Source organism: Dama dama, chromosome 19 (genome assembly GCF_033118175.1).
Source record: "Dama dama isolate Ldn47 chromosome 19, ASM3311817v1, whole genome shotgun sequence".
In the NCBI taxonomy this organism is placed as follows: Eukaryota; Metazoa; Chordata; class Mammalia; order Artiodactyla; family Cervidae; genus Dama; species Dama dama.
This window is the reverse complement of record NC_083699.1, coordinates 89,628-114,140: the sequence shown is the minus strand read 5'-3', so window position 1 is coordinate 114,140 and position 24,513 is coordinate 89,628. Positions and strand designations below refer to the sequence as shown.

At 49.4% G+C, this 24,513-nt stretch overlaps 1 protein-coding gene across 1 annotated transcript; it reads right to left on the bottom strand.

Moving 5' to 3' along the window:
* Window positions 1-1,075: 1,075 nt before the first annotated feature.
* Window positions 1,076-24,246, bottom strand: LOC133073834 (histone-lysine N-methyltransferase PRDM9-like). The gene is made up of 14 exons (XM_061167829.1): window positions 24,171-24,246; window positions 23,647-23,763; window positions 23,234-23,341; window positions 19,046-19,095; window positions 17,139-17,295; window positions 16,208-16,309; window positions 15,723-15,994; window positions 14,368-14,435; window positions 13,105-13,298; window positions 10,077-11,436; window positions 9,148-9,275; window positions 7,375-7,557; window positions 5,638-5,714; window positions 1,076-1,282 (listed from the first exon to the last, which is right to left on the bottom strand). The coding sequence occupies exons 1-14, from the start codon at window positions 24,244-24,246 to the stop codon at window positions 1,076-1,078; spliced, it is 3,099 nt and encodes a 1,032-aa protein (XP_061023812.1).
* Between the last annotated feature and the right edge of the window lie 267 nt (window positions 24,247-24,513).

The window sequence follows — 24,513 nt, the reverse complement described above, 5'->3', positions numbered from 1 at the left end:
TGTTGACTGTTAGTATAAGGGGTCATAACCATGTAGTTAAAATCAGTGGTGGTGTCCATAGGGAGTGGGAGAAAACAATTGAGAAATTGAGGCTGTTATCATTGATTAAGGAGGAGTAGGCTTGTGTGTCTAATTAGTAGGCTATGTATGGTGGTGTTAATTCAGATTAACCTGGTGATCAGGTTACTGGTATTGTTGCTGACCAAAATCTTGGCCTTCTCTGCCCGCCGAGCTGAATAAAAGAACTTGGAGACTGAGTCTGGAGGAAATAGAAAGTTGGCTTCAATTCTCAGTCAGCAGAGAGGGGAACCCAGCAGGCTCATCCCTCAAGACCTGTGCCTGCCCCCCTTGAGGAGTCTAGGGGCTCAAGAAGGAAGCGCTCACAGTCAGGAGGCAGTATGATAAACAAAGGGGATGGGACTTTGATTTCTTCCTCTTGCATTTATTCACAGTCGCATCAGTTCAGTTCAGTTGCTCAGTCATGTCTGACTGATGATGGGAAAGACTGAAGGCGGGAGGAGAAGGGGACGACAGAGCATGAGATGGTTGGATGGCCTCAACGACTCAATGGACATGGGTTTGAGTAAACTCCAGGAGTTGGTGATGCACAGGGAGGCCTGGTGTGCTGCAGTCCATGGGGTCGCGAAGAGTTGGACACGACTGAGCAACTGAACTGAATTGAAACCACTCCAGTAGATTCTTCCAAGTGTGTAGCCCAGAGCGTTCTGCCTCAGGGAGTTGAGATCACACAGGTAAAACGTGTAACAGCTCACAGGGTGCTCAGGACTGTGGAACTGACAGCCCTTCCTGGGCAGCCACGACCATGAGAAGCGATGACCGCCTCGCCCCCTCATGGTCCCAGGGAGAAGGAAGCTGATCAGCCTGCCGGCCAGTCCGAGCCACTGCTGAGAGGTCCCTGTCTACCCTGACCACTGGAGCGGCCCAGGGGGCCACCCTCTTGGGCCCCACTGAGCCCCTGCTCCACACCCATGTGGAGAGCCCTTCCAGGCCGTCGTGACGGGAATCTGTGGTGGGAACTCAGCAGGAAGGGCGTGAGGGCTGCCGGGACCTTCCTTCACCGAAGATGTGAGATCTCCAGGTACACTGAGGTCACGCAGGTGGCGGGGAGGCCGTTCCAGATGGTGGTCTGTGCTGAGAAGGACACAGGACACGGGGAGGCAGGGGCTGACGGGCGCGAGTCCAGAGAGGCGCCTTCTGGAGGAGGGGGGATGCTCAGACAGAACTGCATCTGGCCCCAGAGCTCCAGCGGCCCGGCCGGTTGCTGAGGAGGGCAAGGCCGGGGCTCGGCCTCAGGAGCGGTGCATCTGGCCTCTGGTAGAGTTTCTGCTCCCCAAGGACTGGGGTTATTGTCTGTCTCCTCACGGCTGTCCCGCGCCTGGAACACGACCTGGCCAGAGGCAGGTGCTAAGCAAATATCTGTGAATGAGTGGCCGGTCTGAGAGTGGAGATGCACAGGACAGGCGGCGTCAGGCTGCAGAGTGGGGGTTAAGTAGATTAGGAGGCCAAGCTGGGAGAGAGACATACAGGGTTTCTGGGTCCGGACTCCCAGCCCCCTTGAGCTCAGCTCCACCCAAGCCTGTCTGTTCCCCAGACACTCTGTTTTCTATGGTACATTCCCTCTGGCCTTCACTCACCTGCGTGTCCTGCCCTGCATGACTTAAAAGCAGCTCCAAGGCTGTTCCTCCCACCTGTGCCTGAAGCCTCTTTATGCTTAAGCTGGGGGATCCCAAGGGCGCCCCTGCAGATGGGGCCGCTTCCCTGCCCGTGGATGGGTGCTCCTTGTCTGTTCCGTGGACTCAGCTCTCTGCAGTTGTCTACCTGTTCGGGTCTCTGCCTGACCCAGGGCCGGGAGTGTTCATGGGACGGTGTGTCCCCGCTGAGTCTAGCCATCCGCCAGGCTGAGGCCTGCTGGCCTGCATTGTGACACTGCCATTTACTGGTGACACGGGGCCCACACTGGAACACCGCTGACAAGGTGCCCACTGGTCTCAGCTGGACCTCGCTGTTGGGCCGGGAGCCCGATGGTCAGTGCTGCTGGTGCCTGTGGGCATGGCTGCCATCACAAGCCTTCTCCTCGGGGCTCAGCAGCTGAGGCATCAGGGCGTGTGCAGAACCCGGTGCAGACCAGCCCAGGGGGTCAGCGCTGGGCCTCAGCCAGAGAGCGGAGGCTCCGACATGGGGGCCTGCCCTCCATTAGGACACTTTCCGGCCTCCTGGGCTCTGTTTTGTCCGACCTTCGAGGAACGGGCGGAGCTGCTGCACTCATCCTGGCCCACCCGCTCCAGAGCTGCCCTCACAGACCTCCCCTGCATTGGGGTCTGACCAGTACATTCCTGGTCCCAGCACCAAGCCAGGACGTCCTGGGGCCCCTTCAGTTAAGGGGTCAGGGGAAGCAGAGCCGCTTTGTTTAGAGCTGGAGGGGGAGTCGTGTGGGTAGAGTTCTCATTTCCTCCAGCGACACTTGAGGCTTACGGTGCCCAGGGCTCCCAGCCAGCCTGTGGGCCGCCGTGGGACCCCGTCTCCTGTCGGCCCCTCTTCTGACTGATTGGTCCATGTTCTGACTGCTCGGGACTTGGTGCTCCTGGGTTGAGTGTCTATTGTAATTGGCTAGGGTCTGTTCTTTTCTTTTTTTTTTAATCAGTATTTTTTTTTTTTTTTGAAGTATAGCTGGTTTACAATGTGTTAATTTCTGCTTATAGCTCAGAGATACACTTATACACACATATACATTCTTTTTAAAAATATTCTTTTATAGTTTATCATTGGATACTGAATATTGTTCTCTGCTATGCAGCAGCGCCGTCTTTAACCATTCTACTTACAAAAGCTACATCTGCTGACCCCAGCCTCCCACTCTGGCCCTCCACCTCCCCCTACTCCTCGGAGAGCGCCAGTATGTTCCTTCTGTCCCTGAGTCCATTTCTGTTTCATGTGTGTGTGCTCATGTGTTCAGTTGTGTCTGACTCTTTGTGACCCCATGGACTGTAGCCCACCAGACTCTTCTGTCCATGGGATTCTCCAAGCAAGAATTCTCCGCTGGGTGAGTGCAGGCTTGTGGTCACTCTGACCTGTCACAGACCTCTCAGAGGCTGTCCGCTGGGTGAGTGCAGTCTCGTGGTCACTCTGAACTGTCACAGACCTCTCAGAGGCTGTCTGCTGTGAGCACAGGCTCATGGTTGCTTTAGTCTGTCACTGACCTCTCAGAAGCCATCTGCAGGGTGAATGTGGGCTCCTGGTCACTCTGGTGCACAGTTTCCACAGGGCTGTCGAGAGGCACTGTGTTGCTGCCCCAGCTGCCGGCCACTTATTGCGCTCTTGCTGCCCCAAAGCTACATCTGGAGAAGGCTAATCCCAATGAGAAGCTACTTTCAGACTTCAGCTCACATCCTAGGAACTAGTCTTCCAGCCTAAGCAGGTCACTTGGGGTTTCCTGTGTTAGTGCTCATAGCTCACATCCCCTAGAGAGTGGGCCGGATCTGGGGACACATGTCCTCTGCTGCTAAAAGTGACATTAGACTGTTTTCCCAGGGATGGACTACAAGGGGTGATTTGAGAACGTCTGCCCTACCTGCTTGGAGGCACTGTGCCCCCAGCCCCTGCCTTCTCCCCACTCAGGTACGGAATGTGGGAAAGCAGGAGGGGAACCTCGGTCCCAGTGAGACCCTCTCAGCAGAGCTGGGCCTGGGTCAGGCTTGGAGGGTGTGACCGAGAGTTTGCTGGACAGGACACCACATTTAGAGGGCCTCCTGTAGTGTAAGTTTCAGGGCTAGATAGCAACTAAGTGCAGAGCATGGTGGCTGAGCTGACAGCTGTGGACCCTGCAGGCTGAACGCTGAGCCCTGAACGTTGGAAGGTTGTCTGGAGTCACAGGACCTGCTTGCTCTCTCTGCTGAGATGATCTCAATGGGGAACCAGGTTCCCCCTCCTACTCTCTAGAAGCTATCAAACTGAAGCCACTCCTCATGGTGAGCTCTGAGGAAACTCAGGAAAGGAAAGAATACCTGCTTTCCAGCAGCCATCAGACTGCAGCCACTCCCCACTGTGATCCCCGTGGAAACTCAGGAAGGAGAAGTCAGGATGCTGGTCCCAGGTGGTAAGGTATGTATCAAAGGGGATGATTTCAGTGAGATGGCTGGTGCATCTTCCCACACACAGAAAAGTGCTAAGTTCCTTAACTTTAGATGCTGCCCCCTGGTTTTGAAGTCCTAAAAGATTTGTATTGTATAAAACAACTCTCAACACCTGTATTATAATATTATTATGTCTATCCATATGAAGTAGAGACTTTCCAAAGAACAACAAGAGACAAATCTCAACATTCAGCATACTGACACCAGTGGTGGGCACTCCCCAAAAGATGCAACTAGTGGGGCAATTAGAAACCTCATCACCCCTTTTCCCATAAGATTGTGGAATGGACGCTGACACTGGGGAATTGTTACAGGGAAGAACAAAGTCTGAATCCATGTTGAATGTTTTACTTTAACCTTTGCTTCCTGTTGGCCTGTTTACTACAGGGATACTGTCCATACATAATGGCCTGCCTCAGGAAACCCCGCCCCTCTGCCTCTGTCTAGGACCTGTCCACCTGTGGATGGCTAGAGGAGGGAGAACGTAACACATCTCCTCCCGAGACTGGCCATTCCAGGAGATGTTTGCCAGATTACTGGCCTTTTTACTGTATTTCTTCACCTCCCATCTCTGTGTTCTATAAAAGACACTGGCTTCTAGAACCTGACAAGATGGTTTCTTCAAGATATTAGTCTGCTATCTTCTCAATCTGCTGGCTTTCCAAGTACAGTTATATTCCTTGCCTCAGTACCTCGCCTCTGATTTATCGGCCTGTGGTGAGGCATGCAGAGTGAGCTTGGACTTGGTAACAATCCCACATGCATTGCAGTCAAAAAATCAAAACATAAAATGGAAGCAATATTGTAAGAGATTCAATAAAGACTCTGAAAATGGACCATATAAAAAGATTTGAAACCAAAAACCAAAAGGAACTCAGTGGTTGTCTGAAATATTTAGAAAGGATTTAGTACCCCTCTTGCCCATATCCCCTGAAGCCACGGTGGACAGTTAGGCCCTGTCCATTCAGGACACCCTCTCCAGACCCCAGCTGGAGGTGCTCTGCCCCCAGTGCCCACCTGGGTCTCAGGAGTCGAAGAAACACAACCTAGGGGGTCTCCTCTCTGGTCCAGGGGAGCATCACACCAGCCACCCTGTCTTCCTGCCCATAATAAATAAGGAGGGTTGTCAGCACCTGGGTGAGTGATGCTGTCGGCACCTAGCATGCCTTGTCCTTGCGAGATTTGGTATGAAGATCACACAGAAGGGGAACCAGCAAGGAAGGTTCCAGGGAGCAGTGAACCCCTCTTCACAGGGACCCTGTGAGACCCAAGACTCACTCTGCCCACCCTGTTCTGAGTTTTGGGAACTGGCCTTTGTCATTCTCTGGGCAGGAGGTGGGAAGGACAACCCGGTCTCTCTTCCACCTCCTGAGACCCAGGTGAGCCCTGGGGGCAGCAGCACCTCCACCTGGGTTCCAGAGAGGGTGTCCTGAATGCACAGGGCCTAACCAGTCAGTGAGGCCGGCCCTCGTCACAGTGCACTGACCTGCTGCAGGGTCACGGGTTCCCTGGCATCCAGCTCGCCCATTGCCAACCCCAGCTTTGTGTCTTGGGAGCCCCTCACTGGCGGGCACCCAGCAGGTGAAAGCTGCATGCCCAGCGAGAAGGAGGAGAAGCTGGTGGAGCAGGGATCCATCATGGAGTGTCCAAGGCCCCTCTGCTCCCCCAGGAACACCCAGACCCGCCTGCCGTGGGCTTTCTCCTCTTCAGTATGTGTCTTTGTGGCTGATGTTGCCAAACACCTTCCCCTGGAAGAGAAGGCTCCATGACCGTGGAAGGGGTGGAGGTGAGGAGGTGCTGTAGCCCTAAACCCAGAGAGCTTCAGAACTAACTCCCCTGAGCCCTGAACGTACTGCCTGTTACATCTGTACCAACCGAGGCCGGATCCAGATAGATTCTCTCTGGAAACACTTTCCATGTCCAACAAGAGAACCAAACTAGGCCAAGATCCAGGCAGATTCTCTGTGGAAACACTTTTCTGTCCAACAAGAGAAGTCTTGTTAACCCACAGCCTAATCCCAGGACGTGGGATGTGCTGTAACTGTGGAGATGCAGGGAAGGTGTTTGAGAGTCTTCCCGGGCGGCTCCCCAAGGCCCCTGGAGTTACTGGACCCAGAGGGGGAGCAGTCGCGCTTCTCTCCTCACTGCAGGCCAGACGGTGCCCCCAACCACACAGCCCTAATCCACCACCTCCCTGAGTTCAACAGAACCTCCCCAGTCATGAGGCCAAACCGCAGTCTTCTTGGTGAGCAGAGCAGAGGCCGGTGGGAAGGTGGGTGGAGGCTGAAAGCTTCTTTGTAGAAGAAAAACACGGAAGTGTGTTCCCATGTGTGGTGGCCGCATGCTGCAGTAATTGGTGTTCCCCACACATTTATGGGTGGATTTTAGTTTCTGTATTTTCTAAATTTCTTTTTTTTTAAACAGCTGCATATTATGAGAAAATTTTTGCAATCAACCATGAGCACTTGCAAAATAAGCTCTTATTTTTTTTCCTTTTCCTAAAATGTCGCAGTTTTCTATGGTGACAGATGAACCATCTCCTACTTTTAAGTATTCATTTAATTGGCTGCGCTGGGTCTTAGCTGTGGCATGCAGGGCCTTCAGTTGCAGCATGTGGGATCTAGTGCCCTGACCAGGGACTGAACGTGGCCCCCTGTGTTGGGAGCTCAGAGTGCTAGGCTCTGGATCAGCAGAGAATGCTGCGATCTCCTACTTAAAGCAAGGTTATTTATTTATTTTCGACTTGCTCGGTCTTCACTGCCGTGGGGGCTTTTCTCTGGATGTCGGGCGTGGGGGCTGCTCTCTCGTTTCTGCCCTGAACTTCTCCCTGTGGCGGCTGCTCTGTTTGGGAAGCAGAGACTCTAGGCTCTTGGGCTGCAGTAGTTGTGAACGGACTTAGTTGCTCCACGGCACGTGGGGTCTTCCCAGATCAGGGATTGAACCCGCGTCTCCTCCATTGGCAGGTGGATTCTTAACCACAGCACCACCAAGGGAGTCATTCCCCTCCCTGCTTCCTGCCAACATCCCCCTTTAAAAAAAGGCTAAAAATGATCTGTTTAGTAAGTTTTCAGGAGTCTGAGCTCTGAGGTCAGCGTCTGTGGTGTCATTCTCCCAAAGGCATCTTGGCTTCAGATACTGGCTGGGCGCATGAGTCCAGTAAGCAGGGCAGGTCTGGTGGCTGAAGACAGGCTTGGCCTCTGGAGCTCTGCCCTCACCGACTCACCCAGGGTCCCCGAGCCCTGGCAGCCTAGCAGAGCTGCGCACAGGCGGGACTGGTACAGCCACGGGGCCGCCGTGGTCAGGGTGGAGCGTGCAGCGGAGGCAGCTGGCTGTCCGTCCCGTGACTGCTGGTGTCCTGTGTGCCCGTGCAGGGCAGTCACGGTGTCAGGTGGGGCCTGGCCACTCTCTTGGGGACAGGATGGGACCTCAGAGAGCTCTCATCCCCACTCCCCATCTCCCAGCTCCACTTCAGATCATGGCTTGTGGTTGCTGGCAGCTCCCTGGGCTGGGAGGCTGTGTAAAGCATCAACCCCCTTTGTCAAGGTCAGCTGAGACCCCCAGCTCTGGGGTCACACATCATCTGTGCCACCATCCAGGTCATCCCACTTCTGTGAGGGAGGGCCTGTGTGGGGCTGTGGGTGATGGGGGATTTGGGGGTGTTGTGGGCTGGCCCCAGGAGTCAGCTTTTTGAGGGGAGGGAAGCAGAGGGGAGGGGAGGGAGAAGGTTTGACCTGCTCAGGGTTCCAGGGGATTCCAGGCCCAGCTCTGGTGGCAGGTGCAGGTGAAAAGCCCTTGCAGGTTTCTGGATCCCCACCGTTTTTCAGTTGAAGCCCCTCTGCCTACACCACCCCTAAATCTCCCTCCCGTGGCCCAGCCTGAAGCCACAGAAGATGGGGAGTTTACGTGGCTTCCCTTCCTGTAGGGAAACCAAGCCACAGACAAACATGTTCCTTTAAGAAAGCATAGACATCGGAAAATAATAGTGGGTGGTTATTACTGACGCGGTTCATGTAGAGACGCTTCACAAGCCTAGCACATGGAGGGAACTGAGGGCCGTTGCCCCGAGTCCTGGACTTCGCACCCTCCGCCCGCCGCCCCGTGGCCCACTCTCCCCTTGGTGTCTTCTGGTGGCCGGGCGGACTTCAGCCTCCTGAGCCCCTTCTGGAAGGATCAGGCCAGGGCAGAGGTCATTCACAGAGGGGAGGGTGTGGTCGACCTTAAGAACCCCATTGCCCCCACTCTGTGTCGGAGCTCGGTTCCGGGTCTGAGCAAGCGTGGCTTCCTGGTGCTGTCCCCACCCTCACTCACCCAGGGTGGGGGGGCTTTGTGTCCACCTTCTCCCCTCGTGCAGCCCAGTCACCCCAGAACCCGTGATGTGTGTGCATCTGCTCGGCTCACAGCGCACCTCGGGGCCCATCAGACTTCACTCATGAAAGGGAAGTGTAACGATGTACTATTCCATGGTTAACAATTTCAAGGTTGCGACAGCGTTGTCCAGAGCATACGGGCACGGTTATGGGGCCCATGCAGAGAGAAGCCGCGGTGTGGGATTCAAGGACCCTCCGTGTGGGGGTGGGATGGGGGCCAGACCGGGATTTCCTGCAAACCTGGCTCCAGGCTCTGTTCTCTGCAGGGGTATGACTGTGGGCACTGCCTGTCTGTGGAGGGGCCCTGGGGCTGCCCAGCTCAGCAGGAACGGCAGGGGTGGGAAGGGAGGTCGGCCTCCCTTAGCACCCCTGACCTCACACCCCCTCATCAGGGCAGCCCGGTGCCTAAACGGCCTCTTCCTCGTCTAGCTCTGAAGACCGGGAAGGTGTGGGGGCTGAAGGACATGCAGAAAACAAACTGTGTAAAGCAATTATCCTTCTATTAAAAAATAAAAAAAGATTAAGGAAAAAAACACAAAGGAAAGCAAAGGTGGGTCTTGCATTCTCAGCCAGCCTCTGCCAGATTCCACCTGTGCTTACGCATCAGACCAAAAGGCTGGTGCTCCCACCTCGTATCACAGATGAGAATAGAGACACAGAGAGGTTGAGCATCTTGCACCAGCTCACGCAGCTGCTGGGGGCAGGGCTGAGAACTGGACCCCTGAGGTCGAATCTGGAGTCCAGATGCTGTGATGACCTGGAGGGAGCGGCAGAGACCAGATGGACCATGCTGAGCCAGGCGCGCGCACACACACACACACGTGCATGTGGCCTTCACCTTTGCGGCTACAGAAGTCAGAGGAAACCAGAGGGCAACCAGGAGAGGCCAAAGGAGAGCCAAGGCTATAAGGAGGAGAGGCCACACTTCCCAGGAGGCCAGGGAATTCCTTTCCCTGGTGAGTCTGACTCCACTCTGCATTCCTCTCCCTGGACCCAGGAACTGACTGTCCAGTGACCTAACTGACTTGGCTCAAGAATTATGCCTTCCCAGGGGTTCAGCTATGACTGGACTCCACTGCTGTCAGTGATAAGGGGGGAATGAGTACATAGTCTGGGCTTCAGATTTGTTTGGAGACAAAATTTATTAGAAGAGAAGTACTAAAAAACCACGAAGGCAATTGGCATGAACATCTCCAGTACACTTAAGAAACCCTCTGCTGTTTATCCACCTCCTCTCCTGTCACAAAAGTGGAAGGTCTATTTAACAAGTAATTCTGTGCTTATCACACTCTTTCTTTACAATATTTATCATATATTTATTTACTCGGCTGTGCTGTGTCTTAGTTGCAGCCTGTGAGACCTAGTTCCCCAATCAGGTATTGAACGTGGGTCTCTGCATTGGAGTCTTGGCCACTGGACCACCTGGGAAGTCTCTCGTGATACTTCTGGGGACAGTAACGGGTCACAGACCTCCTCTGAGGCCCCCTTAGAGCTGAAGCATGGGGTGGCTGCAGTAATCCTCCTGAGGCTAAGGTGTGGTTTGTTGGTCATGACTCACTCACACTCCCTGCAAATGTAGGGCTTCTCCCCTGTGTGTGTCCTCTGGTGTGTGATGAGGACGGACTTCTGACTGAAGTTTCGCCCACAGTCCCCGCAAACATAGGGCTTCTCCCCTGTGTGTTTCCTCTGGTGTGTGATGAGGACGGACTTCTGACTGAAGTTTCGCCCACACTCCCCACAAACATAGGGCTTCTCCCCTGTGTGTGTCCTCTTGTGTAAGATGAGATTTGACATATCCCTGAAGCTTCGCCCACACTTCCTGCACACATAGGGCTTCTCCCCTGTGTGTGTCCTCTGGTGTCTGATGAGGAGGGACTTGTGACTGAAGCTTCGCCCACACTCCCCGCAAACATAGGGCTTCTCCCCTGTGTGTGTCCTCTGGTGTGTGATGAGGACAGACTTCTGACTGAAGCTTCGCCCACACTCCCCGCAAACATAGGGCTTCTCCCCTGTGTGTGTCCTCTTGTGTGAGATGAGATGAGCCTTCTGACTGAAGCTTCGCCCACAATCCCTGCAAACATAGGGCTTCTCCCCTGTGTGTGTCCTCTGGTGTCTGATGAGGACGGACTTCCAATGGAAGCTTCGCCCACACTCCCCGCAAACATAGGGCTTCTCCCCTGTGTGCGTCCTCTTGTGTGAGATGAGATGAGCCTTCTGAATGAAGCTTCGCCCACACTCCCCGCAAACATAGGGCTTCTCCCCTGTGTGTGTTCTCTGGTGTCTGATGAGGGCTGACTTCTGACTGAAGCTTCGCCCACACTCCCCGCAAACATAGGGCTTCTCCCCTGTGTGTGTCCTCTGGTGTCTGATGAAATCTGTCTTCTGACTGAAGCTTCGCCCACACTCCCCGCAAACATAGGGCTTCTCCCCTGTGTGTGTCCTCTCGTGTGTGCTGAGACTTGACCTGTCCTTGGAGCCTTGCCCACACTCTCCGTACGTGACCCTCATATTCCCTGAGACCCCTGCCACCGTGAGGAATGTGCCTGTGTCCTCTGGATTCAGTTTCTGGCTTGTGCTGGGCTCGTCTTTCATTCTCTCATGCACCCCAGAACACCCCATTTGTCCTCCGGTTGAGTAGGAAGAGGCCCTTGAAATCCTCTTCAGCCTTATGCTTTTCAGCAACGGTTGGGGCCTGGCCTTGGTCTTCTGACCCTCAGATTTGTTGCTCGGGCTGTGTGGATCTGAATATCGCTGATTTTGATTGCCTGGGCAGGGATCCTCTGGTTGGAGGAGTTGTCTTTCAGATGGTCTCAGGAGGGTCTGAGAGGGGTGACTGCGTTGGGTGTGTTGGCTGAGGAATTTCTGACTGGAGAAGGCCAGAGAGCAGGAGGCACATGGGTGGATCTTGGGCTTTGGTTCTGCTGAAAGAGGAAGCTTTTGGTCAGGTAGCTGGTTTGCCGGGGTCAGGCCTGCCTCACTAATTATCTAAGTGTTGACAGTGCACGACTTGTCTCCCATCAGGTGTCTCTTTATAGTCCACGTTTCCACTCCACTCTTATTCTCTACATCTACAGAAATCCAGGAAGTTGGTGTCAGGGGCCTTTTCTACATATCACCCAGATAGGGACCTTCCAGCAGCATCAGAGGCAGCATCTCTCCTGATAGAGGTGGATCTGCAGGGACTTTCCTTGCGTGTAAGTATCTGAAAAGTCATGTGACAGTGGCCACAGGTATTTACCCTACTGAGGGATAAGACTTGATGCCTTAGATGAAATCTCCTGAGAGGCTCCCTGTGAGGAGAAAGGGTCTATTAAGTTAGGGGCGCCTGGCCTGGAGTTCTCTGCATATGGGAGGCAGCACAGGGGGTGGTTAGTTCAGGTGTGAGTAAAGCTGACTTTGTGGCTCCTTGTTCAAAGAGCAGCCTTTGTGCCGATCTCTGCAGGAAGTGGGTTTGAGACTGGATGAGACCGAGCGGCCCAGGTCCCACTGACTACAGGTCTCTGGCTCCTGCTGCCCAAACAGGTTCACAAATTGCTACTGTCTCAGTTTCCCATAAATCATAAAATAAAAGCATATCCTTTCTCAAGCCTCACCAGTACTCATACCTCATTTATTTCATTCAGTCTTAGTCCATTTAACGTGCACTAGGAAGCCCTATTTAAAAATACATCTCCAGCCAGACTCTTCACATCCTCACTCGAAAACATCTTTAGCCAGCCCACTCTCCCCTCATGAACTGACCTCTGAGGGGGCTCCCTGCTGATGTCTCGTCCCCAAAATGAACCAAAGCATCGTCTTAGCACAGAGCACATGCTGCTTGCAGCAGAAAGCCGCGCGGTTGTTCTGTGTCACCCAGGAGGACCCCTGGGGCCTGCATGTGGACACATGGCCTGAGGCTTCCGTGTCACATCCAGCCTCCTTCTCGTCCTCTGTGCTTCCTCCCATGACCCCTGTTATGGTATCTCTTCCCGGCCCTGGGTCTGAGGCACTGGCTGCTTCCCTGTCTGGAATCCTTACCCACGGGTGTTATCTGTGCACAGACCCTGCCCCACCGTCCTGCACCACACCCCACCCTCTGCTCACGCTGACCCGAGGCAGGTTCCCTGCTCTGGTTTTCCTCAGAGCACCAGCCCCTGTCTGGTGTGAAGCCCCTGCTGCCCCAGGGCAGTGGTTCTGTCTGTTTCGGTGCGTGGAGCCCCGTCTGGCACAGAGTGTGAACTCACATGACAGCAAACTGGAACAGTAACTGAATGCACATCACTGTACATGTGTCACTGAGAAATGGGAGGAAATGAGGAAGAAACAGGTAAAGGGCAGAGAGCTCGTAGGTGCTAGAAATGTTGCTTTTTGCTTCTCAGCCTTTCTGCAGAAGGTGATGTTACACATTTTTTTGCATGAAATATTAAAAATTAGAACTAGCATTTTTAATATAAAAATTTTTCCTAACAATCATATGAAAAGAATCAAATTCTAAGGCATTTTAATTGCAACTCTACTGACTTTACACTGGATTGTCCTCTGCTTCGAAATCGGACCACGGAGGCTCCCAGGATGGGGTGGGGTGCTGGAAGAGGGCTGACACTCACCTCTCCCGGCCGCGAGCTCACTCTTCCCCCGGCTGTTCCGCTTGATGCCAAGGTCCTGACCATACTCGTCCCCGTACCAGACCAGCAGCTCACAGCCCGGCCTGACCACCTGGCAGGTTCGGTAGAAGTTCTGCCCGTGATACTGGAAGGCCACCAGGTTCTGCTCCTCATCGTCCCGGGCACAGTTCACATACCTGGGGGCGAGGCCGGGAAAGGGAAAGAAACCTCAGGTGATGAGTGTCCTCCACTCTCCGACCATGCCCAGCTCCTTGCCTTCCGCCTCTGAGGCCACCCCTCATGTGGCCCTTCTGTTCACACCTTCGACCAGACCATGTGAATTCCCATGCTTTTCTCTCCTTCCCTAATTAGCCATTTTCCGGAGCCCAGTTCCAGACTCATCTCCACCTGGACTGTCCTTGAGGCTGGTGACCTCCAGCTCCTCTAAACTCTGAATTAAGTTCTCTTTCATCCACAGGACTTGGTGCTCCTTGGCTAACACGCAGCCCTCAGCACTCACCCCAGCCTGCCTTCTCTCCCAAGGCTTTCTCCCATCTCCCCACGTGTATCCAGAGTCCTATTCGCTTCCCCACCCCCTCCCACAGAAACTTGGAGAGAGCTCTGATATAGCTTGAGACATGGAACAGTAATACTTTGTTCACTGTCTGCCTGCCCTGATGAAAGGGAGGCCCTCAGAGAATGGCCCCACTCAGGGCCATCCTGCCTCCCATTCCTTCTGAGGCCTCAGGGCCCACTTCTCACTGGAACCAAGCCTGAAGAGGTTGTTGCCCACATAGAGTTAAGGTCTCCTGTATTAGCTTTTCCTGGCGCTGTGTAGTTACTCAAAGATAGAAAAAATAAGGTTACTGTTCCTAAAATCAATTGGCTAATGTCTGTTTGCAGTATTTTCTCCAATAGGACATGGGTTGTGTGATCTGCTTCAGTAACGAAGTTCATTGTCTAAACTGAAACATAAAGTGCGTGGTAAGTGTCCATTAAGTGAGTTAAAGTGTCCCTGGTGAATCTAGACTCCTCAAGTTGTTTTCAAGTCCACCAGTTTTTTTCAGCATATAGACTTGTATCTTGACGGCACATGCCATATTTTTATTTCCTTCTTTCTAGTGTCTTTTGAAATGAAAGAGCATGATATGGAGGGAAAAGAGGAAGGAAGATGTGAAAGCTGTGGAGGGAGCCGGGTTGAGAAGGAAAGGGGCGTGGGATGGAGGGAGTCTCAATGTCTACACAATGGAGACTCACTGCACTCACCTCATCCAGTTGGCCCAAGACGTGTCCTTTCCATCCACATGCTCGTAGCAGTTCCTCCCTTTGGTGATCTGAGTGTCAGAGAAAGAGTTACAAGCTTTCCTCTTTCTTTTATTTGTTTTTTGGTAGGAAGATATAGAAGAGCTATTTCCTTCTGTAGTCATTGGTGCTTTTCAGCCTGCATGGATTCACCTGCCAGTCGGACCCCACGGTAAGCCCGTTACTCATCATTCCAAGTCTGAGTCTCTTGGTTCATTGAAGGCAAGGGCTCCACACGGGAGGAGTCACTTCTGTGTGTCTGTACACTGTGTTCCCACCTCTCCTCTGACCTTTAGATAGAAGTCCTGTGAGTGTGTACCACGGTGTTCCCACCTCTCCTCTGACATTTAGATGGAGGTCCTGAGTGTCTGTACACTGTGGTCCCACCTCTCCTCTGACCTTTAGATAGAGGTCCTGAGTGTCTGTACACTGTGGTCCCACCTCTCCTCTGATCTTTAGATAGAGGTCCTGTGTGTTTCTACACTGTGGTCCCACCTCTCCTCTCATCTTTAGATAGAGGTCCTGAGTGTCGATACACTGTGGTCTCACCTCTCCTCTGATCTATAGATAGAGGTCCTGAGTGTCTGTGCACTGTGGTCCCACCTCTCCCCTGATCTTTAGATAGAGGTCCTCTATCTCTGTACCCTGTGGTCCCACCTCTCCTCTGACCTTTAGATAGAGGTCCTCTATCTCTGTACACTGTGGTCCCACCTCTCCTCTGACCTTTAGATAGAGGTCCTGAGTGTCTGTACACTGTGGTCCCACCTCTCCACTGACCTTTGGATAGAGGTCCTGAGTGTCTGTACACTGTGGTCCCACCTCTCCTCTGATCTTTAGACAGAGGTCCTGAGTGTCTCTACACTGTGGTCTCACCTCTCCACTTATTTTTAGATAGAGGTCCTGTGAGTCTGTACCAAGGTGTTCCCACCTCTCCTCTGACCTTTAGATGGAGGTCCTGAATTTCTGTACACTGGTCCCACCTCTCCTCTGACCTTTAGATGGAGGTCCTGAGTGTCTCTACACTGTGGTCCCACCTTTCCTCTGACCTTTAGATAGAGGTCCTGAGTGTCTGTAGACTGTTCCCATCTCTCCTCTGACCTTTATAGAGGTCCTGAGTGTCTGTACACTGTGCTCCCACCTCTCCTCTGACCTTTAGAGGGAAGTCCTGTGTTCACGCCCAGGGCACACAGTACACAGGGCTGACTGTGGCATTGCCGACCGTGTTATCACCATCTGCGTCCTCGCATGTAGACATGAAGTACCCCCCACCACACACAAGCGGTTAGAGGCCAGAGGACAGGGAAACAGGTGCTTCTCACCAGCCAGGCGTATCCACTGTTGGCGGCCTCTTCATCGTCTGTGATCTGGCCCTCATAGGGGCCAAAGTGCATGCCCAGCGGCAGATCGGACGCCTCGTTCCACACTCCAAGCCCAGCGTCAGGGATGCCCGACAGTCTGATGCTTAACCCAGGGGGCAGAGTGAGGGCTGAGCGGTTGGCATGCCCCTTTTCCACTGCACAGTCCTTTACAAAGCTTGGGGGCCCATGGGCAGCACAGCTGTCGATGAAGAAGTTCTGACACTCCTCACAATCTGGAGGTGAGAACAGGGATGAGAGGAGGTATCGTGATGTTGCTGGTCGTAACGCCCTTCAGAAAGAACTGGGGCATTCATGCCATTTGGCCTCGACCCTGCACCCCAAATCATAGAGGAAGGGGATGGACGCGGGGCCAAACGGTGAGGTGAGGTTAGTGGACCAAGGCCTCGTAGCCCCTTCTCCGTGAGTGGGCCAGCGGGGTCACTCACAGAGGCAGTCGTCATCCTGGGGCTCGCTGACCTCTTGGTATATGTGGCCCTTTCTTTCTCGTAAACTGTACCTCTTCACTCCAGTCTCTTTTCTTCTGAGTTCTAAGATGGAGAACAGAAGCTAAGCAAGGCCGGTGGGGTCTGGGGAGTTAGTCCCTGTTTTATTGGAAAGTGTGAGATCTCCTACCTGTCCAACTATACACTTTGTTAAAACTTTCTTACATGTAGTTTTCAAACTTTTACTTTTGTAATTTTATTTTTTAATGATACATTATTTATTTCTTCTCCACACTGCATGGCTTGTGGGATCTTAGTTCCCTGACTAGGAATGGAACCCACACCTCCTGCAGTGGAAGCATGGAGTCTTAATCACTTCACCACCAGATAGTCCATTCTCTATACTTTGCTTCTTGTCCCTTTAACTACAGGTTCAGGAGACTGAGGCTCAACTGACCACAGATGCCCAGTTCAGTGATAGCATCCTGCACTTCCCGTTAGTAGGTTTAACTTCCAAACCTTCCTACTTAGGAAATAGTTCACCGACACATCTACTCAGAAAATATATGTTAAGGGCACATGACACGTAAGGCAATGAGCAGAGGTCTGGGCATAAACACTAACAAAGCTCGGTTCCCATCATCACAGCTGGGTTTATCGAACTACTTGTAGGTGTCAGACTTTTGCATTTAATGTAAGGCTTTCAAGCACTGTATGAGTTATGTATCCTTATCTTCACTTTACACATAGCAATCAGGAACTCAGAAAATGTATAAGATTTTCCCAAGGCCCCAGTGCTAACATCATGACTCAGATCCGTCCTGCTTAAACCCCCGCCTACCCAAAGTCCATGTCACACACCTAGGTCACACTTATTAGCTTTTCTACAGGGATTAGAGGAAGTAATTAGAGGAACTCCCCAAATTTCTCTTACCGCCTTTTTGTCTGGGGTGCTGTCCAGGGGTCCTTGCTTTTCTGTGATGGGGCACTGGTTTCTGAGCCTGCTTGGAGCCACTTGTTTTCAGCGATTTTGCTGCTCCCGGCAATTCCTTCAAACTAGATTCCTTACTTAATGGTGCCCTGGACATTCTCTTCCATGTGAGTAAAAGAAAACAGGCATTTCTTTAGTTCTTTAGGACTTTATGAAGTGTTTTCACATGCATGACTTTAGTTAATACTTTGACAATTCTTGGAAATACCTGATTTGGGGGCGGGGGTGGGGGCTTGAACACTGGAATGTAACAAAAGGACCTAGGTGGATAGTGAATCAAAACTAGAATTCATATCTTAAGGTTCTTCCCCTTCAACTTTCTGCATAAAAATGAGAGCAAGGCAGGGAGAATAGCTGGAGGTCAGGGAAAGAAGAGGGTAAGTGCTTGTAGAGAGATCCAGGGGGGTTGTATTAATTAGTGGCCTTTTGATGGACAAGGAAGTATGGAAAATTACAGAGGGGACAAAACACATCTGGAAAATAAGGTGACAAAGCAGTGAGATTAAGAAGAGAAAAGACGATCGGCAGAAACACATTTAGACAATAAAGAAAATGAGATGAAAGTTGCAGGTTGCCATGTCCTAGAGACAATGTTTGGAATTAAAGTATCTGGTCACATCAGTTCTCCTTGAACAAGGCTGTATGACTAGCTGATTCTCCTCAGTTTCCTGATCCATGAATTGGTATTCAGGCTAATTCTTAATATTATAGTGACATGAAATTTAATAACCTTCAACAAATTGTTGTGTGAGCTATTTAATACAGTAAGAACGTGAGCGTACATCCCTGGCATCAATTTATTCCCTAAACTGCATCTATATTTGAAGTCTAGCTCACAGACACTATCTTCAGCATTCTTTGACCTTTCTACTCCTAGATGAATGCTCAAATGTGGAGTCACTCATTCACAAAACATTCAGGGTCCCTCAGGGGCTTTGAGCTGGGCCTGGACTTCTGAGAATGAATGGGTGTGGGCTAGGCTCTCAAAGCTCACAACACAGGGGCAGGCTAAACATAGGATTCCAAACAGGAGAGTTGCCTAATTAGAGCTCAGAGGAAGCAGTTGTTACTCCCTCCTACAAGAATGAGCATTTGACATGATGCCCAGATGATGAGTTTCTACTCAAAAGTGGGTAATCTATGTGAAGTCCTTCTGTTATTTTCTTATTTGTTGATTTTAAGTCATAAACCTGAGGTTTCTCAGGGTGGCGAGTTGCTTCCTCTTATTGGAGTGGGAGGCTCTGAGGTAGGGATCCTGTCTCCTTCTTCATCTTGGACTGTCCACTCTGCAAACTGCCCAGCATGACCTTAAGCTTCCCTTAGTCAGATGTCTTAGCATATCCCTCCCTAGCACAGCACAAAAGAACTGAGGTTGAAAACATCTCTCAGATGAATGATATAAAGATGTATGAATAAGCTTCATAGAACCATGGAAGTTTTAATCATTTTGTAAGGGGTTTAGAGAAAGTGCTTTGGTTTAGATTGCACTGCCAGTGATACTGTGATCTCAGGCATATAATCAAAGGTTTTTTAACTCATTTTTTAAATCTATAATGGTGATAGCTATATACCCACTTATAGGTACTGTAGGATTGATTTAAGGTTTAGGTAAGTTTATTCACATAACATGCTCAAAGTCTGAAATATTATGTAAATAATGTAGCAACAGAACTGCCTACTACTGTTGTTGTTCTTACTAACTGTAAAGGTGGTGATGATGTCAGACAGTGTGCTAAAGATCCAGGGCAGGAAGGCAGCCGTCTCCAGGATCTCTGTGTTTTCTCCTATTCTCACCTGTGACTGGATCCATGAGGAGGATATTTTGGCAACAGGATTTGGGAAATACTCACCTTCTTGTGTTTACTGTGCTCCACTCTGAAGGCCATTGATGAAGGTTTACCTAAAGAATGATGAGAATCAGTGTTTTGGTTGGGAAATGTTTCCAAACTCTGGGTATTCTAATTAAGGACACATAATTCTAAGCCAGAGAGTGACAAAGACAGTGATTACCAAAGGAGGAATGGAAAATGATTTCTGTGTCATCAACTCCCATGGTTCCACTGGGAGCATTACATAATTTTCTTAAAATTAAAAAAAAAAATATGAAACTTCATCTGTGCCTCATCTGATGTTCATAAAGTATCTAATAAATTTACTCGTCTTTCATGACAAAAGTACTCAACAATGTAGAAATAGGAGAAAGTGACTGCAATATAATAAAGGTCATATATTGAAAGTCTACCTCTAACATCATAGTCATCAGTGAAAAAGATCAAGAAAAAAAGACAAGGGTGCCCCTTATCAACATTTCTGTTCACCATAATATTAGAACTCCTAGCCAGGGCTTTAGGTTAGAAATGGAAACAAAATGCTTCCATTTGGAAAGAAAGAAGTAAAATTATGTCTGTTCACAGGGCCATGGTTTTATGTGCAGAAAAATCTGTAAATCCACACACAAAAAAATCCTCCACAGAAAGTTTCACGGTACAAAATCAACATGCAAATATCTTTCCGTGCATGAAGAATGACCATTCCACAAAGGAAAATAAGAAAACAATCCTATTTATTTTTTAAAAGCTATATTCAACAGCTAAATTAAAAAAAAAAAATATTTATTTTTATTTATTTGTTTGTGCCAGGTCTTTGTTGTGGCATGTGGGATCTAGTTCCCTGACTAGGGACTGAACCCAAGTTTTCTGCACTGGGAGTGTGGAGTCTTAGCCACTGGACAAATAATCTTATTTATAATAGCATTGAAAAGAATGAAGTAATTAGCAATAAACTTAAGGAGATGAAAGACTTATATGTTGAAAACTACAAAGTATTGCTGAAAGGAATCTGACATAAATAAATAGATATGTGTCTCAAGTTTATGGATTTGGAGGCTTAATATTATTAAGCTGTTCATACTACCCAAAGCAATTTAAAGATTCAATGCAATTCCTATTAAAATCCCAATGGAATTTTTTTCAGATATAGAAAATCCATCCAACAGTTAACACAGAATCTCAGAGCACCCCAAATAGGCAAAGCAATCTTAGAAAGAACAGCAAAGCTGGAGGCCTCTGATTTCAGAACATACTACAAAGGTACAGGAAGCAAAAGAGTGTAGATTTGGCAATAAATGTGTGCTCAGTTGCTCACTCTTCTTGACTTTTTGTGATCTTTTGGACTGCAACCCACCAGGCTCCTCTGTCCAGGGGATTTCTCAGGCAAGAATACTGGACAGGGTTGCCATTTCCTTCTGCAGGGGATCTTCTAAACCCATGGAGTGAACCCGCATCTCCTGTGTCTCCTGCACTGAAGGCAGATTCTTCACCTGCTGAGCCACTGAGGAAGCTGGCTGGCATAAAGACAGATATGTCAATCAATGGAACAGAATAGAGAGCCAGAAATAAACTCTTGGATACATGGTCTAATGATCTTCATCTAGGGTGTCAAGATACTGTGGAAAGTTTAATCCCTGTAATGAATGGTGCTGGGGAAACAAAATAACCATATGCAAAATAATGAACATCTTACGTCTTGAAGAAAAATCAACTCAGAATGGATGAAAGACCTAAATGCAAGACTTGATAAGACTCTTAGAAGAAAACAAGGGTGAAGCTTCAGAACACTGAATCAGCAATGATTTCTTAGATATGGTACCAAGTGCACAATATTAGTAACAAAGTACAAATAGACAAATGAGATTAATCTTAAAACCTCTGTGCAGCAAAGGACACTGAACAGAGTTGAAAAGGTCACCTACAGGATGGTAGAAAATATTTGTAAACTATGCATCTGATAAGGGCTTACTAAGCATACACCAGTATGAAGGCTACCTATAAGCCCCGAAGAGAACCTGATTGACCATGATGGCACCTTGATATCAAATTTCCATGCTCCAGCATTGGAAGAAAACAAATTTCTCTGGTTTAAGGAATGCAGTCTGCTTTGTTATGGCAGTCTGAGCTGACTAACAGTGAGAGAAGGGATTGAATAGACATTTCTCCAGAGAAAATACACAAATGGCCAACAAACATATGAAAAGATGCTCAATATTACTAATCAATAGGGAAACACAAATTGAAACCTGCGATGGGCAATATCTATAAGAAGACAATAGCAAGCGTGGTAAGGATATGGAGAAATTGGAACACTTATACACTATTGTTGGCAATGTAAAATGTTGCAAGCTTTCTAGAAAACAGTATGGAGTTTCCACAGAAAATTAGAACTGCTGTATGATCTAGGAATCCCATCAAAAGTGTATTTCCATAAAAACTTGAAAGCAAGTTATTGAATAAATAGTGGGCACATGAATGGTCATTGCCTCATTATTCCCAATAGGCAAGATGTGTAAGCAACCTAAATGTTCATTGGTGGATAAAAGATAAAGACTATATATAAGATATATATTATAGCTCTTATATCCACATGCACACAACAGAATGTTTTGAAGCTTTAAAAAATAATTCTGTCACATGCTACATCATGGATGGGCCTTGATGATATTTTACTAAGTGAAATGAACCAATCAAAAATGAGAAATATTGCCCGATTCCACTTCTATGAGGTATCTAACTTAATCAAATCCATGGAAACAGAAAATAAAATCGTGGTTGCCAAGGGCTGTGAGGAGGAAGGATTGGAGAATTGTTACTCAGTGGGTTAGGGCTTCAGTTATGCAAGATGTATCATTTCTACAGATTTGTTGTACAGCAATGTGTATATATATCCCCTGTGGCTCAGTGGTAAAAAATCCACCTGCAATGCAGGAGATGCAACAGATGCAGGCCCAGTTCCTGGGTTGGGAAGATCACCTGGAGCAGGAGATGGCAACCCGCTCTAGGATTCTTGCCTAGAGAATCCCATGGACAGAGGAGCCTGGTGGGCTACGGTCTATGGGTACGCAGAGTCAGACATGACTGAGCGATTAGCACTATGGCCACTAACATTAACGTGCACATAGTTAGCAAAGTGTGTCATACACTCAGAAACTGGTAAACAGGTAAATAAAGACGTGCAGGTGTATGGTGAACCGAGGCGTATGTATTCCCTATGAAGAATCTCTCCTTATGTCAAAACCTTTGCAGACAACCAAGTGTTTGCTTTTCATGTCCCTGTCACTAGTTTTAATAACCTCAGGGAACAGAGGGACTTCCCTGGTGCACAGTGGATGAGAATCTGCCTGCCAATGCAGAGGACACAGGTTTGATGGCTGGTCCAGGAAGATTCCACTTTCTGCGGGGCAGCTAAGCCTGTGTGTTACAAACTACAGAGCCTGCACGTGCTCTGCAACAAGAAGACACTCACCGCAACCAGAGAAAGCCCATGGACAGCAGCAAAGACCCAGTGCAGCCAAAACTAAATAAATAATTTTGAAAAATCTGGGAGAACAGAAATCCATAGATGGAGAATCATAGAACTATCTAAATTGTTTCCTCCAGTCTAGGCAGATTAACTCTTCTAAACTGTTTGAGCAGCAGAAGAGGAAGTGAGCTGCTCACTTCTATTTTATAATAAGTGCACTTCATTTTATTTACCTGATGCCATCTCTGGTCAGTGAAATGTGGGAAAGATCATGGAGAATAAATAGTTCTCTCCAACCCTTTCCCAGAATCAAAATATAGAATTAGTTTAACCTTAGGGTAAGAAGATCACAGGTTTTGTTTTATATACATACATAAATAATGTATCTTGACATAATATGTTAATCATTTCTTCTTCGAAGAGATTTAATCCAATAACCAATGAGATTAGTATTAATCGGTTTGTTGAATTTATTTCTAAGGTTTCTTTAACTGCCTTTCACTAAGAATGTTTAGCAAAAATGATTCTTTGTAAGAAGAATGACAAATTTTAACCATAAAACTTTTGAGAATTACACTGGAAAACCTATACATTCATCTTCATTCAGGCTAATGTCAATATTCAGCCACAACCACTTCGGAATGCTGAAAATTATGTTTTCCCTACTACTGGCTGAGATGTAGTTGAGACCTAAGCCCAGGCTGGTTTCAGGAAGACACCTCCACATCCTCCTGGCCTCTCACCTTGCTGCCTTGGTGTCCATTCTTCATCAGAATCCTCAGTGTCATCTACCTGGGGCTTGATGACCTGCCTGCGGTGATGCATGAAATCCGGTCGAGTGGCTCTGAAACCTGGAAAGAAGCAAAACATTTGTTCTAAGAAGGAGAAACAAAGCACAGAAGCAATGGGAAGTGTCACAAAGTCAGGGAATCAGTGGGATGGGCTGGGGGAGTCTAGAACAAGGCAAGAGGTGAGCTCTGCACTGCAGGGTCAACCTCCCTTTGGTACAAAACTGTAACATTTCCTGCAGTTTAGTCTCCACACAAAAGGGAACTGTGAGCAGATGAAGCCACCTAAGAGCGGGCCAAGTGAACACTGAGGGTGAAGACCTGTTTCATGTTTCCCAGGCTCACAGGCACCCAGCACTTCCTGTTACCTATAGCAATCAGCGCTTCGTAGTTTCTTTTCACATTCCTATATCGGATTTTTCCCCATTCTCCAATCTCTTCCCATTCTTCCTTGGAGAAGTACATGGAGATGTCTTTGAAAGCATCTGTGGCCTAAGGAAAATAATAGATTTCATCAGTGATTTACTAATCTAAGTCAGACCTTAGAGCTGGGCCTTCTTCTCCACCTTTTGTGCAGGGAGTAGCCTGAAGCTACTGGATGGTCTGTGTGAGACAGGGATGAAGACTTTCCTTCCCGACTGTGTCCTGCTTACCTGAACAAATGCTGAGCATTTTCCTAACTCTCCCTGGACACAGAGCAGTTGACGAAGCTAGTGTCCTGTTTTGTCCCACTCCACCCCCACCATCTCAGACAGGACCAGGCATTCCCATCCTGTGTACAGTCACAGGGGAGTTCACTCAGCTGCCCAGGCAACCAGTCTGTGGTGCTTCAGGGACCAGCGCCGTGTCCTTCCTATAGAGCTGGCTTAGAGCCCAGGTTTGCTGCCTCCACCTCTCACCGTGGGCTTCCGCTCTGTTCTCCCGGCATCTCCCTCAGTGCTCGCCTCTGGAGACCTGTTCGGCCTCATGGCCATTGGAGTGCTCAAGGCCAAGGAGCCTGTGGAAGAAGAAGGTGCTGAGAGAGCCCAGACCAGTGTCCAGAGCCTGGTGTGTCTTCCTTGGGTGGAGTGTCCAGGGCAGGAAGGTGAGGGGAAAGTCAGGGTGAGGGTATTGGTGGGATGGATGAATCCTGACTAGATATGACAGATCAGCCTAATGTGAACTAGATTTGGTTTCTTTGGTTCCCCTACAATTCAGCCCCTCTGAGGGAAGGCACTGGGATGGATGTGTCTGTG

Bases quoted from the DNA above. Each gene is read 5' to 3' on its own strand.
- LOC133073834 (XM_061167829.1), bottom strand. From the start codon at position 24,246: ATGAGGCCGAACAGGTCTCCAGAGGCGAGCACTGAGGGAGATGCCGGG. The intron at 19,096-23,233 runs GTGAGAGGCCAG...ATCATTCTTTAG, and splicing joins ATGGACACCAAGGCAGCAAG to GTAAACCTTCATCAATGGCC. The intron at 15,995-16,207 runs GTGAGTGACCCC...TCTCACCTCCAG, and splicing joins CCAGGATGACGACTGCCTCT to ATTGTGAGGAGTGTCAGAAC.